Source organism: Anarrhichthys ocellatus, unplaced genomic scaffold (genome assembly GCF_004355925.1).
Source record: "Anarrhichthys ocellatus isolate YVR2014 unplaced genomic scaffold, GSC_Weel_1.0 scaffold32, whole genome shotgun sequence".
Lineage (NCBI taxonomy): Eukaryota > Metazoa > Chordata > Actinopteri > Perciformes > Anarhichadidae > Anarrhichthys > Anarrhichthys ocellatus.
The window spans coordinates 162,450-178,228 of NW_022280062.1; the positions used below are offsets into that span (position 1 = coordinate 162,450).

General features: G+C 42.7%; 3 protein-coding genes across 4 annotated transcripts; 1 reads left to right on the plus strand and 2 right to left on the minus strand.

Moving 5' to 3' along the window:
* sharpin (SHANK-associated RH domain interacting protein) lies at positions 1-6,986 on the plus strand. Of its 2 annotated transcripts, none has more exons than XM_031865399.1 (9): positions 1-464; positions 4,006-4,180; positions 4,514-4,606; positions 4,699-4,840; positions 4,927-5,017; positions 5,101-5,377; positions 5,639-5,742; positions 6,034-6,135; positions 6,225-6,986. In XM_031865399.1, the coding sequence occupies exons 1-9, from the start codon at positions 198-200 to the stop codon at positions 6,273-6,275; spliced, it is 1,302 nt and encodes a 433-aa protein (XP_031721259.1). In that variant the 5' UTR covers positions 1-197; the 3' UTR covers positions 6,276-6,986. The 2 variants fall into 2 exon arrangements, with proteins under 2 accessions (XP_031721259.1, XP_031721260.1); XM_031865400.1 differs by having other exon boundaries at positions 6,037-6,135.
* A 597-nt stretch (positions 6,987-7,583) lies between these two features.
* Positions 7,584-12,414, minus strand: gpaa1 (glycosylphosphatidylinositol anchor attachment 1). The gene is made up of 13 exons (XM_031865398.1): positions 12,088-12,414; positions 11,683-11,797; positions 11,367-11,546; positions 10,987-11,098; positions 10,732-10,879; positions 10,537-10,638; positions 10,244-10,440; positions 9,924-10,120; positions 9,669-9,822; positions 9,442-9,513; positions 9,166-9,362; positions 8,556-8,726; positions 7,584-8,463 (listed from the first exon to the last, which is right to left on the minus strand). Exons 2-13 carry the CDS (start codon positions 11,754-11,756, stop codon positions 8,220-8,222), a joined length of 1,848 nt encoding a protein of 615 aa, XP_031721258.1. The 5' UTR covers positions 11,757-11,797; positions 12,088-12,414; the 3' UTR covers positions 7,584-8,219.
* A 170-nt stretch (positions 12,415-12,584) lies between these two features.
* Positions 12,585-15,567, minus strand: exosc4 (exosome component 4). Its single transcript, XM_031865401.1, has 3 exons — positions 14,332-15,567; positions 13,254-13,460; positions 12,585-13,149 (listed from the first exon to the last, which is right to left on the minus strand). The coding sequence occupies exons 1-3, from the start codon at positions 14,500-14,502 to the stop codon at positions 12,790-12,792; spliced, it is 738 nt and encodes a 245-aa protein (XP_031721261.1). The 5' UTR covers positions 14,503-15,567; the 3' UTR covers positions 12,585-12,789.
* Positions 15,568-15,779: the final 212 nt, after the last annotated feature.

Sequence of the window (15,779 nt, forward strand, 5' to 3'; positions counted from 1 at the left end):
TTGTTTTTATTTCACTCCGGTCTATTCGGGTCGGGTAGCTATGGAAGAATTCGCGGGGCGAGGAGACAACGACAGCCTGCCCACGAAGAAACGCGCTCTCTTCAGACACCGGTGAACCAAACAGAAGCAGCGGGGCAGCAGTAACACCTGCCGCGGGGCTTCAGACATCCTCACTCTGCCTTTTGGAGTCCGCGGACATGGCGCTCAGCTCCGGCGGCTGGGCTCCCCCGACCCCGGTCCCTGCCCCGTCCCAACAGGCTGCATGCGGCGGCGGGCCTGCGCTGACTCCGTGCTGCAGTACTGTTTTAATGTCAGTCCGGGTTTCGGTGTGCCATTCCGGGATCCGGCCCCTGTGCCTCCCCGGGGCAGGCAGCGAGGCTCTGCGGCTCCAGCTCAGCATGGACCCGAGCCGGGCCGGAGAGTTCAGACTGGCGCTGCGAGACACGAGCGGAAACCGCAGTGTGGTGAGATTTCACACGTACACATGTGTTGTTTACAAGGTGTGCTGTCGTTACCCGCTTACATATGCTTATGATGAACCACCTTCCTGAGTCACATTCATATTTTATACCAGTAAAGGCCTGAACACGCCATTTTATGGATCACTACAATCCAGCTCCACAGATTCAGATTTAGGGATAAAATCACACCAGATTTCATTCACACACCATCCGATACATTCCTCCAACTACTCTGAGGATCTATTGTATGTTGGAGACATTGTTTTTAGTTACCAATACTGTAGTTAAGAGGGTTTTCTTTTTTTAGTTTCACTTTCATTTTCGGTCTTCCCATAACTACTACACATTCAGGTTTATTAGAATCATAGCATCATCAGAGAATGTTCTTACAGGTGAGGCCTTGTATTGGTCACATGCAGCATGACAAGCTTATAAAGCAAGTGTCATGACACGTATCACTCTTTGTGTTGTTGTGATCCCTTCAAATTATTTCTATCATCCAATGATCCAATGACAACATCTAATGCTTCACCTACACACTCTGGTCACAGTGTATGAAAACACATTTCTATCAACCAGAGTCATTAACACTGATTCACTATGTTGTGTTGATAGCTTAACTTCCAGGACCCAGAGAGGGTGTTAACATTATTTAAATTACTCCCAAACGGTCGACTCTATCTCAGCATCGGCCTTGTAAGATTAGGACTGATTGAAACAATAGTTTGTTTGTTTTCAATCATGAAATGGTCCTAAGAAATGTCAATGTTAACATGTGTTTAGTTTAGCTTATTTCTTTATTTTACACAATTTAAACAATAAAATAAAAATAAACAAACATAACAGAGATGAATAATATCACAGAGCAGGAAGAGGCAAAAAGCCAACTGGGCTTATTTGACACCTCCACCGATATAATATTAAAATATCACAATATTACAGAGAACATGAAATTAATATGAATAAGATATGACTACGTAAAATATTATTGATGTTTTTACAATATATTAAATATGATAATATGTTTAATTCAGTTACTTTTTAAGCATAACACCATAAAGCTGAGTCTGACGAGCTGAGACTTCCTCTGTTCAGAGGATGACATCTCTTGATGTAACACACGATTCCTTTGGCACCCCCCTCAGACCTAACATTTCATTTGCAGCGAGTGGTAAATATCTGTGAAAAGTAACGAGTTTCTCTTTAAAGAGCATTAAAGCCTTCTAGAGCCACCAGTGTGGTAGGCCTACCTGTTAAAGGGGCATTTAAACAATTTAGTATTGGACCTCTTTAAAGTCGGGGACTCACAAAAGAAAGATTGTTTTTTTTTGTTATGTGGTCACCATTGAAGCAACAGAGGCTGAAGTATCCTAACTTGTAATTCCTAGTAAACGTCTTTCAAACTCTACCCTTCATTCGCAGACTAGCTGTTAAAATGTTTCCGTCTGAGACAGATGCGCTCCTCCGACTTTAACTGTTTACCAGGTTGAGTAGTTCTCCTCTTGACAGGTAAACTGATCCTCATCAGTCAAAATGGTGGAAAGCCTTTTTAAATACCAAAATGACCGATAACTATCAAAAGTAAGCATGTGTCGGTTGATCTGACATGATGGAGTCGTATCTGGATTCTTCTCACCACATACGGTGTCTGCTGTAACGTCTCCAGAGGGGAAACCATGAGCCAATTATTCAAATCACAGAAAAATGATCTGCTACTATTTTAATGTCAACTTTAGTTTTTTGTCATTTTTTTTTTTTAAAGCAGAAATTCCAACTATTTGCTGGTTAAAGCTTCTCAGATAAACTTCATATTTGGAAGGATTACCGCTGCGGCCCAGGACCCTCAAAAAATCTTTTAAAACGATACGTATATTTTGGGGAAGTAAGGAAGCAGAGCAATGTACGGCTGTGGACGGGGTCAGCAGCAAAACATATGTTAGCCGCCTAAAAAAAGGCCCACTTTATAAAATCTGTATTAATTTAATATCACATTTATATGCTCTCATCAAAGCCACCGGACTCCATTGACAAAAACATTACTTTTACCTTTCAGAACATGAACGTTGCTGTTCCATGTTTGTTTAGTTTGCTTGTGTGACTTTGGTGAATCTGAACTAACCCTTTAAAACACAAACAAACTAACGGATCGAGGCAGCGGTCGACCATCAACGCCCGTGTTCTGTGAGGTAGAAGGACTGTTTTTGTCAAAGACGTCTGGTGGCTTTGAAGAGGACGATGTAGTGGCTTCAGTTCCCCGTCAAAAGGCTTCTGACTGCAACGTAAAGCACTGAAAATATTCCAAATACAGCGCACACACACACAGCAGTACTTTGCTTCAGTGCTGGTCCTCCTGTCTGTTTCTCTAAACTGGGGGCATGACGACCACAATCTACTGTAGTGATACTTCAAGTACCTCATACAACCCCACTGAACTATCCCTCTGAGGTAAAACAAGCCCCACTGAGACACATTTCAGTACAAGAAAGTTCTTCTTCTCTCTCAGTATTAGGGTTGATTACTGGGCATTCCCTGCAGACGGGCGTTCTTGATTGTGTGTGAAGTTGACCTTACATTGAACTCTGTCTGTCTCCCCAAATTCCAAACTTTACTCGCTTTGTTTTGACACGTTATTCTGCCGTGATCCTAAAAAAAACATCTGACGGGCTTCGGTTTTGGGCTTTTCATCTTTGTAGAATCTCAAAGCAGACAGAAACCCCCCCGACACTGAGACACTTCTTCATTTGCATACTTTCACTTTGATCCCAGCTTCTTTCAGCTCGTCTGTCTGAGCTGGCAGACTGTTCGCACACAATCACATCGGAGTATAAATAGACTCTCTGGCAGGAGGAGAATCCCTCTTTGCTGCTTTTCTCTTCCCACAACAGACTCCAGCGCCCTGATGGAGCCACGGTGAACGTTAGAGGGCAGGTTATGTGTTTTTCATTTGTCGGGGGATTATATCCTTTTCTCATGCTAATACTCTTGCAAAGTGTAGTGTGCAGTTTTCACCCACATTTTGTACTTTATCTGTTTTCCGTGTTCATGACAAATTTAATAGATATAGATGCTGAAGAAAAGGTCGTAATTGCAAATGCCGAAAGCTGCCTTCATGCTTTAGAGCCAAAATGATCAGATGATTAATGGATTAGTCCACAAACAGGAAACTAATATGCACGTATTTGATACTTTATTATGTGAATATCTATTGATTTGCTAGTAAATTGATTATCTTTTGAATTTTTGACTGTTGGTTTGATGAAAGTATTCATTTAAAATGTCACCCTGGACTTAAGACATTATAAAGACTAAACAATAATCCATTAATTGAAAAAATAATGAGCAGATTAGACAGTAATGAAAATGGTTGCAGCCCTCCAAAGCCCACTGGACTTAAAATCAAACAACTATAACTTTTGAATTTGGATTAATTGACTTTTAACAAATGTTTTCTGTGTTTTATTTTTGTAAAAGTTATTAATTGAAGTTGTTTATGCCTAACAACTGAGCCGTTTGAGATGAACTCCTTTCTGTTTTTCCCTCTCAGTTCATCGCAGAGTTTGATCTGCGCTCGGTGCAGTACGAGGTCAAATCCCCTCGCTCCCACGAGATGCGTCTCGCTGCTCCGCCTCACGACTGCATCCGCTTCAACTTCCGCTGCGATCGCGAGGCCGAGGAGTGGGCCACGGTGGTGATGTCCTCCCTGAGAGAGGCGCATCGAGGTCAGTTTGACGATTTCTTTACTGCCCGACCTGCTTTATTCACGACCAGATGCGTTTTCTGTTGAAAAGGACAGACGTTGAAAATGTAACGGATTGTTAGACTGAAAAGTGATTAATTTAGTCAAAATGTTCTGTTTTTATTTTGTCAGCTATTTTCTATTTTAGTCTTGTCTAGTCTCGTGTCAAATGTCGTTTTTTCATCAGATTATATTGAATATTTCAGTCAATGTAGTCCAGATGATCCTGATGTGATATCTATTTATACTGGAGCGTGTTGACAGCAGCCTGTTTTTACCACTTTTGAAACACCGTGTATGTTTCTCCTCTTGACAGTTGCAAATATCAACACATGTGAATCCGACGGCAGACACGACGACGCAGCAGCAGCTACGGAGCAGTGGAGCTCAGCCTCGCTGCCGCTCACTGGTGGGTTTATCTGTTTACCGCTTTCTCTGTGTGCTCTAAAAATGTCACTCTTCAACACTTCCGTTCTTTGTTTGTTGTTTTTTGTTTTTTAGAGGAGCTGTGCTTGGAGCTCGCCAGGGCGATTGAAGCCGGCGACACTCAGGCCGCTTCACAGCACGCGTCGGCTCTGGCTCGGCAAAAAGCAGCGCTGGCCATTCAGCTGTCTGAAAAGAGCTACGCAGAGGGAGCGCTCAGGTGAGGAGGGAGGAGTGTCGGGCTCAGGAGTTCTTGCTTCCAGGTTTTGTGTTTTTGCAACTTATAGCGCCGTGTCTGTGTTGCAGTTTATCTGTGGTAGTGGAGGATGTTTCGTCGTCCTGTTGCGTCACAGTGAAAGTCTTTCCTTACATGACCGTGGCTGCACTCAAGCAACAGGTTAGAACATAGTCTTTTAACTCATTACTTGACAGGTGACGTAGGTTTTCATTCACTAACTCCCCCCGCTCTTCGTCCTCCAGGTGTTTCTCGAGTACGGTTTCCATCCTCGCGTGCAGCGCTGGGTGATCGGTCAGTGCTTGTGCACCGAGCCGAGGTCGCTGGCCTCCTACGGGGTGCAGAAGGACGGTGATACGGCGTACCTCTACCTGATCTCCGCCCGACAAGCCCGCGTCACCCGCCAGCTGTTCCAGCAGGACCTGGAGAGCGCCCTCCTCGCCCCACCGCTCAACGGCCCCACCTCCCAAGACTGGAGGGGTTACAGCACCCTGCCCTCGAGGCTAACCCACAACAACCAGGGTGAGTTGGACAAAACGTCCCCTGTCTGTCACAGTGTAGGCAGTCTTGTGACCCCACTTTGGATTTAAAACTATTAATAAGAGGTCAAAGTGCCTTCCTATGTTGTTCATCTGAATTGGACCTGAACAGTGACTTTAACCCTGAAGTGCAGTAGAAACACCAGATAAAAATGTCACTGTCCAAATATTTCCTGACTACATTTAAACTAAGGAATGTACAGCTCTATAAACGTGTTTCTTTAACTGTTTTTGTCAACCTCAGGGAGCACAGGTGGAGGAAGCGACAGACCAGGGGACATAAAAGATGTCCTCGACATTGAGAATCTGCAGCTGAATGATCATACCAATAAAGCCAGTAAAACACAGGTATGTCAGCAGTCTATACACTGTTAATGAAGCAGTCGCCACAAATGTAAAAAAAAGTTCGATTTTAGTGGAAGTTTTACTTTTGCTCCGACATACTTGGACCAAATCGTGGGTGCCTTTTTATGATATCTGTGTGCGTTGTGATGAATCAAATGAAGCTAAGCTATGCTAATATAGACATAGATGAAGAAAAGGCATTCATAAGCTAGTTTGATTTTGGGTAAATATTTAAAATAGTGTAATTAGCCAAATTATTCCTTCTTGAATCAGTTTCAACTCTCCTCCTCTCAGCAGACAGAGTGGGCTTGTCCCTCATGCACTTTCATCAACAAGCCGTCCCGTCCAGGCTGCGAAATCTGTGCCACAGCCAGACCCGACGCACACATCCAGCAGGTACTGCGTCGCGTCGAGCGATCATCGTCTTTCTGTTCTACTCTGTGTTGCATTTTCCCTCTTTTTATGTCTCATGTTCTCTCACAAAGGAGAAAGGAAGGAGAGAGGATCGAGGAGAATCCGGTTCAAGCGGCAGCTGACTGTCCATCGTCACTTTCAGGTCGCCATGTCTCACTCTCAAACACACACACACACACACACACACACACAGACACAGAGTGAGGATGCCAAACAAGAAAATACTCCCATAACGACTGTCGAGTGCACTGAGAGTCCTCTGGCTGCTGGAGCGATTGAAGCACTGTAGCATGAGACAGAGCTGCTGGTCGAGGCTCAGACGGTGAACTGCAGACAGAGAGCTTCAGCTTTGACCGGTTACATGAACATGACCATGACACACATCTCAATTTGGCCAGACCTCTGTTATTTATTTTACAGGATGCGTGTGTGTGTGTGCAAACGTCACAGATGGCCTAATATTTATTTTTAGGTGAGAGAGATGAAATTCTTTGCATTCGCAGCTGAAGTTGAGCGAACGTTCTACTTTGAGTTTCTGTCGACTGTGAAGCGAGAGGAAAGGTGAAGCCTTGTGCAATACCCTGTTTGTTTGCTTGTTGGTTTTAACAGAAAGAGAAGGGGTTGCGTTTACAGGGTTGTCATGTGCTTTTATTTTTTTATAACATTGTATTAAGTGTATTATTTTCAACAAGATGCATTGAGTAATGTTCATTTTACCAGTTGCTCTAGTTTTACTGAATTCCCTGTGAGCTGTGACAGCAATGGAATGATCTGTTTTCAGTAATACTGTAAAAAGTTGCATCAGCCGAATAAACATAATGGAAATTAACAAATTCTGTTTGTGTATTGGTCTTTCTTCTGAGATAATTGATGTATCTCGTAACTGATCGACAAATTGTGTTTTTAGTTCACAGATAAAAGGATTTAATAGCTGAAGTTAGTCTGTCTGGGATACACTCGTATACTGTTCTGTGGCTCTGGAGGGAACTTTCTAAATCTAAAGAAATGATAATGTAGACGGGGTTATTTAAAAAATCATAGTATAGCATGTTGAAAAAAGTCATAGTAAAATATTGCAAAAACTATGAAAGTCAGAGTATGTTATGAAAATGTGCTAAAAATGTCAGGTCATGTAAAATATTGTAATTCATAAGTCATCGTATCGTTTGTCTTATGAAATTAAGTCATCTTTTAGAATGTCATAGTATAGTATGTTGTGTAGCAGGACATGAAATATCAAACATGTCAGTGTAGTCATGAAAGTCATAAAATAAAAATGTAAAGTGTCATAGTACAGTATGACAAACATTTAATGAAAATTCCATTGCATAGTATGCTATTAAAATGTCTCATAGTATAGTATGTTGTATAACATACGCATTATATATATATATGTATTTTAAAAAAATGTACAGAAGTTACAGTTTAAGTTCTTTTCAATCTTTTAATTTGGCATTAATAAATATGAGATAAACATTTCAAAGAAAGTTATCAAAACAAGTATAAAAATATTAGATACGGTGACGTGGTGTTCAAAGGATGTAGATGTACAGACGACCAACCAACCAAACGGGTAGTTTCTTCCATTTCAACAGGGGTTTCCCGTTTCATGTTATCAGTTGGTCGAGCTGCTGTTGTCATTCATTACCATCCTGCCTGGAAAAATAAAGAGCTAAAAGAAACCCAACGCATTTACTTTAAGTACCACAAAGAAATTCACAAGACATCCATAAAACTTATTTTACCAAAAGCAATCCAACCATGACATTTATAGCTACTTGTGAAAAGATCGTCCCCTCGTCCACTTCATTATTTGTAAGTGAGATATTCAGTACAAAACAGTCCACGTTTATCGAGCAAAGTCTGAGTTTTCCCGACGGTTTTAAGAGTGAAATACCAACAAAACAGCCAAAGAAAGGGAGTTCCAAGTCAACTATAGATATTCATCTTCTTTTCAAATCTCTCCAGTGGATTTAACCGTCATTCATATTACACTGCGAGTGAAGACAAATCTGAGACAAACCTCAGAGGGTTTTGTTCCCTATGAAAGCCTTCAGACTTGCAATTTACTTCCAGAAGAGGATGTTCCAGAAAAGCAGCCAGCAAGGATAGACCAGCAGGGATATGAGCGGGTAAACCAGAGAGCCGTACAGGGCGTGGTCCAGGATGCCCTGAGAGATGACTGACAGGAAGAGCATCCAACCCTCCAGGAAGCTGACCGGCATCTCCTGCAACTCTTGGAACAAAAAGACAGAAAAGAGGAGCGTGCAGGCTGGGCTGAGGATGACCAGGATGAAGGCTGACAGAGCCCTGAGGGGAGGAGAAGACGACAGTGAGGTTATTTGACCGACACATGGCGGTACAGAGCCGCAATGATCAAAGAGTCCATGCAGGTGTGTTACTTTGGTACGTGGGGTGTGACGAAGGCCGCCACGGGCACCAGGGTGAGAGCCAGGATGAAGCCCAGGGAGAAGTTGATGAGCGCGGTGCAACCCAGCAGCACAGCCAGGTACAGCACAGCCACCAGCTTCAGCACTTTCCAGCCCTGCTCGGTCCCCTGACCCGTCAGGAGTCTTCAATGAACAAGAGTATCACAGTGCTCTGTAAGCTCTACACGTTACAAAATGTGTACTTAAAGGAACAATGTGAAGCATTTTAATCAGTTCTCACATGTTCACAAAAGATTGATTCCTCAATGTATACAACAATGTTAATACAATTAAAATATTAATATTTGATTTCAACATTTGTGTGGTATGATCTCTCAAAAAAAGCATTCATAGCAATTTAATTTTATCCCATTAGATATTAGTGTGAAATTGTCATATTTAGCATAAAAATTCTTCAAATTTAAAGAAAAACCCTCCGGAGATATCGCGTTCAAGAGAATGGGACGGATAGACGTCGTGTTGACTGATTGACAACCCAAAAACACAATGCCTCTGGCTACAGCTCAAATAGAAATATACACGTCAAGAATCTGAATCAGAGTTGTCGGTGTTAAGAAGCTACCTGTGTGTGTTGTGAGGCAAAGCCAGGCCTGCCGTGTAAACGGCAATAGCTGTCAGGACCACAGCCTCGGTCTCAGACACCGGGAAGTGTTCCACAGCCACCTCCTGAAAATGGATGGGCAGGGTGTAGAGAGCTACTCCGGTCAGATGGCTGATCACCAGGGGAGTCAGCACGGACAGAACTCCTGGACTGGAGATCTGAGAGGAAGCGGATGTAATTAAAGTGCTGATTTAATGGACTCAAGATCAGTAGGTAGCTTAATTTCTGTTATCTGACCTGCTCAGCGTCAGCGACTCCATCTTCTGTTCTTGGTGGTGGAGTCGCAAGTTGAACCCACAGGTCTAAGGCCTGTATCATCGTCAAGGGTGAATATGACAATCAAGCAAATATCAATAACAATACGTCATTAATAACTGGGCTGCAATCAGGGTCTACACACATGCTGATTTGTGTCGTATTATTAGATAAAAATCATACAGAGTAAATTAATTGAGAAAGGATACACGAAGCAGCAGGATGACGGCAAGGAGGCCGAAGGCTGGCATGTAATAACCAATGGAGACAAAGTGAGAGAGGGACGGCATGAGGTAGAAGAAGTAGGACTGGTGCAGGCGCTCTAGGAGGTTATTCAGCTTACGATACATTCCTTCCAGGAGCCTAGAGGATATTAAGAGAGACACAAAAAAGAAACCAGTCAGTAAGTGTCAGCTTCTGAAGGTAAGATCTACAATAAAAACATTATAAATACTTGTTCTAACCTGCCAGTGGTGGTGGCGTCAGTCTTGTACTGACGGAAACTGTTGATGCCCTTGATGGTGGCGGCCTCAATGTGGTATCGCAGGAAAAGGCCATGATCCCCCCAGGACCGCCCACTGGCCTGCTTCATCACCATCAGCATCATGGTCTGGACTGCGTGGCTGTAGCCGGACACGCTGTCCCAATCATTCCTCTGCAGCTATAGACACAACCAAAGAGAAAACACAAGTTAAAGCCGAGACAACCTGGAGTTATCTGACCGTTCTGCTCAACAAACAGATAATGTGTCAGGTTTCTACTGCATCTCATCACAAGCCTTCACCTTGCCCTGGGTGGTGCAAAGGACTCCGATCTTCTGACAGAAGGCGTAGAAGAGGTTGGCGAGATCCAGGTTGGGGAGCTGGCCGTTGAGGCCTTCCAGGACCAGGTCCAAACTGGTGACGACATCACTGCTGAGCTCCAGGGACAGAGCTGCCTGGATCGAACCCCCGCGGCCTTGAAGTGGAGACCAGTCCATACCTAGATACACAGTCACAGTCACTTGTATGGAAGGATTGAATTCTTTCAGGGATGTTTGTTGATGTGTTTTGTAACTGGGTGAATGCCGGTGATTACCCGTAGAGTTGGTGTGGTGGTAGCCCTCCAGCCAGGCCTGCATACCAATCAGATCATGCTCATTCACGAGGAAGATGATGTCTTTGGCCCAGTAAACCTGATCTGTTGAGGAACACAGCAGTCATTAAAACAATAAAGGCCACAGCAATATCCTTCAAGCGGTGGAGGGGGGAGGCGGTAGGGTTTTCTACTCACTCCTGAAATACTGTGCCAAGCCAAGTAGCAGCCCCACTGCCTGGTTGTTGCTATCGCCCGGGGTGCAGGGGGCACTCAGCACCAGGGCTTCAGTCCGCGAGGCTCTCGGGGCCCGAAGGATCCCATACACATTTGTGCCTTTTACCATCTGAGAGGAGGGAGTGAGAAGAGGAGGGAACCATGGAATATACAGAGGAATAATATAAAAACATGTAAATCACTTGTTGAAAGCAAAAAACACAATCACAGACTTACGTATCTCTCTTTGTCTTCATCAGGGAAGGGCAGCCTGCGAGAGAACCTCTGGGTAAACACCTCCAGCCCTTGAGACTGCATGGTCTTCACCAGCCAGTCCACTGGCATCCCTCTGCAGAGAAACAACTGGTCACATTAGACTGGTGGGATATGGGCAAAAATTAGACTTACATAAAGGCTAAATTTAACAAAAACTAGGAACACTGGGACACTTTTAAAATCCTATCAAACTGTGAAAAGACTCACACATGTTCAGATTAATAGTGTGATGACTCAGACTTTGGCACAGATCCATGCTCTTAAAAACCAGTCATCATGAGCAAATCAGAGTAAATCAACTGACTTTTACATTCATGTTGCGTCTTCATTGTGTTTCTTACCCTGTTTTCTTCTTATGGGCTGAGAACTCTCTGCCCGTGGCCAGCGCCCTCTCCCCCGCAGGAAAGCGCTCCTCCACCATGGTGGACCCCATGGCGTTCTCTGACATGTATGTCCGCAGAGTGAACGGCTCAAACGCTAACCCCATGAACCAGGCCACGCCCGCCATGTAGCAGACCACACTAAGATGGAGAGAATTAAAATACAGAAATCATATTTAGTTAAACGCGTATATGTGCACATTTGGGTATTGTAATAAAGAGCATTTGCATTCCTTTAACTGGTGCATTTGAGATTTCGTTTGGACACAAATCTCACCAGATTGGGGCATTGAGGCGGGTTAGCAGGTTGATCAAAGCCCGTCTCCTGTTCGGGTCAGACAGCAGTCCCATGTTGTTGTCCGTTGTAACGTAAAGCCTGGACACACTGGACCCTGAAGGCAACACACGCACCGTAACACTACGTATTAACTACACACTTAAAATACATATATTCCAAGTAAGTATATGTGTTCCCATACAGCTGATTTACTGCCACCCATTGTCAGAGCATCTGACAGTTGTGGTTAGCTTACTGCTAGCTACCTGTGTTACAGCTACCTTGCCGGCTTCGCGAGATTGTAAAATGTTTTACACTGTTTCTCCTCTACAAAGGTGGTTATTATTAACAGTTACGTGGGTGATTTTTGTTTAAATATTTCCCATAGTAAGTATAAAGACATACCTCTTTCCAGCGTACAGCCGGTCACATCCACAAGCAAAGGAGGGGCTTGTTTTAGAGCAACAGCTGCAAAAAGTGTTTCTATTTCCTTGTTCCTGCGGGAACATTACTGCGGCGGACTGACTTCCGGTCAAGAAATAGTGAACAAAAAAAAAATACTTAATTCCACAAAAACGAACAAACCCAATCATTTAACCATTTGGTTTCTGTGTTCATGAAAGCCTAAATACGTGCTTTTTCTAACAATGTTTTTTTACATACACCATTTCAGATTTTCAGTTACAGATGTCAGCTCTGCATTTTGCATTTCAAAAAAGAATTCTTAAAATACAGTTGTATTACTTTTAACAAACAAAGCTAATGTGCACACACATTGAACAGCCTCTAAAACATGAATAACTCCATATCTTTTGTTGTATTCATGTTTTGTAGGTTGTTAATGGTGGCTCTCATTAAGGTTGAAGATTGAACCTCTAAATACCTTACAGATCACAGATGAGCAAACAACACACAAATGATGCAGGGTTGACAAATTTATTGTTAGCTTCACACATATACTGTACAAAGGTATAAATGCTATGAATTCTTAAAAAAAAACAAAAAACATTCACTCCAAGATTCTCTCATCTTTCCTCTCCATTCTGTCCAATAACACTTTTCCAGTCTACAACCAAAACCACAGTCTAGATGTTCCTCCTCCATGCATCACTCTCCAGAGAGCACAGAAACCTCTTTGAGATGCTGTCGCACCACCTCATCCAGCACCTTGCCCACACCTTTACAAGCTGTCATGGCGGCTTCGATGAGAGCATCTAAGTGATCCTGATGTAGTCTGGCGTCCATCTGCAGCAGAGCGATCTGCCCGCCCCGGGGCAGCAGCGCCAAGGCCAGCGAGCTCACTCCTCCGCTTTCCTCTGCATAGCAAAGGTCAGCGAGGGGCGTCTCATCCACGAACCCGACCGAGCATGCGCACACGTAGTCCCGCATGGGGATGCCGGCGTCAATCACCGCCAGAGTGGCAGCATTCACACACACGCTGTAGTTCCCCCCGTCTGACTGCAGAATCTGTGTGGAAAGAATTACGAGTATCATTATTAATATTGTGCCCAAGATGGGGAACACTATAACCCCGAACACCACCAATCCACCCCTCACTGTTCAACGTTTACCTTGACATAGATGTCTATTTGAGAGCGCGGGTAGAGCTGGGTCATCACCGCGGCTTCAAACGTCTGCTTGAGGTGGAGGCTCATCTCAGTAGACTTGCGGTCCCCGTGCGGCCTCCTCTTCCTCTCCGCTGTGCTGAATGTGGCCATGCTGTACTGACAGTTGATCACAGCTCGATCGTGACGAATCCAGCTGCGTGAACCTCGTATCTAGGAGTTGATTGGTGATTTAATATGATTATTAATCAGCTTTAGGGGAATCGTAGTATATCATGTTAGACCTTTTAAAACAATTCTGATGCCCAAATTAATGATTTAAAGCTAATTACAGTGAACTGGAACACAGTTTATTGCGTTAAATATAAATTTCAGCATTATAAATGGGATTTTGATTTCATCTACCACATTGTGACTGACACTCAGTGGCCACTTTATTAGGTACACCTGTGAAATGTAATGCAATCCAAAACAAGTGCACAGTCATATTCTACCCTGACAAGGATAATAATGTTCAGGTTATATTGACACCGTCAGAGAAGTATTAATTTAACTGTATGTCTATTAATGAGGTAGTGATTTGCAGAGGTGTTGCGCTGGACTACTTTATATTGGTTGATATTAATCATATTTGCCATGAGGGGGGATATTAGAAACACATTTCAACATAATGTATCAAATACAACACCAACACCACGACCTCAGAACACCTCCACAGAAAGTTTAAACTAGACTTCGTAAAGGTACAATAAGTTGGCTGAGCTGTTGTACTACATTGTACTAATAAAGATGGCAGGAGAGTGTATTTTGTAGTTATAAAATAAATAATAAAAAAATTATGAATACGCATGAATGCATTATGGGAAGGGTTAACAGACTGTCCAAGACAACAATAACCTGCTTTTACTCTGAACTACATTTCCTTTGGACACATGCAAATAACAAGCCCTCTTCTAACACATGCACAGTATATTATTTACCCATTGGGTGCTAATGAAGACCGCTCTGCTTTAACGCTACTATACTTAAGTGTTTTTTTCCGTTTACTGTCAGCTAACGCGCCCGTCCATCCGTCGCTACTCACTTCATGCGGACCGTAGACCACAGCCAGAGCTTTGGTGTTTCCCTGCTCTAAATACGCGGAGCCGTCGGCCTGAGCGAACACACCCATGCGGGCCTGAACCTTCCGCAGCTCGGAGGCTTTTCTTCCATCTAAACGGTATCCCTGGTCCGACAGCAGCTCCAGGCCCGCCATGTTTCCGCAAACTTCGTTCGGGTGAACAGCAACGCAACACCCCACGTGTCTGCCAATGCACTACATTACCCATACACCCACTCACTGGGAGGACTACGGAAAGAGAAAATGCCCAAACGTAATACGTTCGGATTATATGTTACAAATGGGAATGCATGTCATTTAGTTATTATTCTGTATAATAAATGTAATTAATAAATACAATTAAATCAATTTAAAATGATCTGAAAACAAGAATGTATTAAGTTGTCGTATTTATGTAACTCTTTATGTACAATTATAATATATTTTGGTCCACTGAGGTACAATTTTGAACCTCCTCTTGTGAAAAATATGATAAATGGAAATCCCTGGACCACACATTAAGATCAACTTCCCTGCATCAAATGAATACCAGTCTGTGTCTTTATCACATTTATCAACTATTCTGTACTTCTATGTGGTTAAATAGTCAGTCTCACAATGCACGGAGAGTTACACGTCAACACCTTTAAAAATAAAATTTATTAGCATCTCTAATGTGTATAAATAAAAACATATATGAAACAATGTATGATGTAATGAGTTCAACAATAACAAGGTTACATGTGATACAAAGGAGCAGTCTTTATTTTAGCCAGTGTATTGTGAGGAAAATTGTACCTTGAAATCAAGCCTTCAAATATGCATACCTATAAGTTGCAAATCTACATTCTTTGATAAGAATGAAACAAAGAAATCTGTTTTGGGGGGGTGGCGGCAACAGGGAGAATACGGTAAATATGCAGATTTGCGTTCCTGTTTCTTAGGATTTTAAAACATCTTTGATTTAATACATTACAAATGATGTACTTAAAAAAAAAAAAAAAAAAAAAAAAGGTTTTACTGACAATGTTGCGGCTTTCACACCGACCTTCTCGTCTTAACATTACACTCAACAAAGATCCTCAACAGGACTTCACTTCACTCGTTTGCATTTACTGAAGTCACATTGTTCCACAGACTCATAAAGTAGTGGTGCAACGGATCACAAACCTCACGGTTCGGTTCAGATCATGGTTCTTGAGTCACGGTTCGGATCATTTTTCGGATCAACAAAGAAAAGGGGATGAGTCAAATATAACTTTGCTTTCTATTTATTAATTAAAGAACTTCAAGAACACTTAAAGAAAATAACTTTGGGCTATAATCTTGCATAAAAACAAAAAATATTGAAGATGTCCAATTTGAAACAAAATGAAATTAAAAAATAAATCATTCAAATATACTCAATTCTGTTAAGTTTAAGTGCAACATGA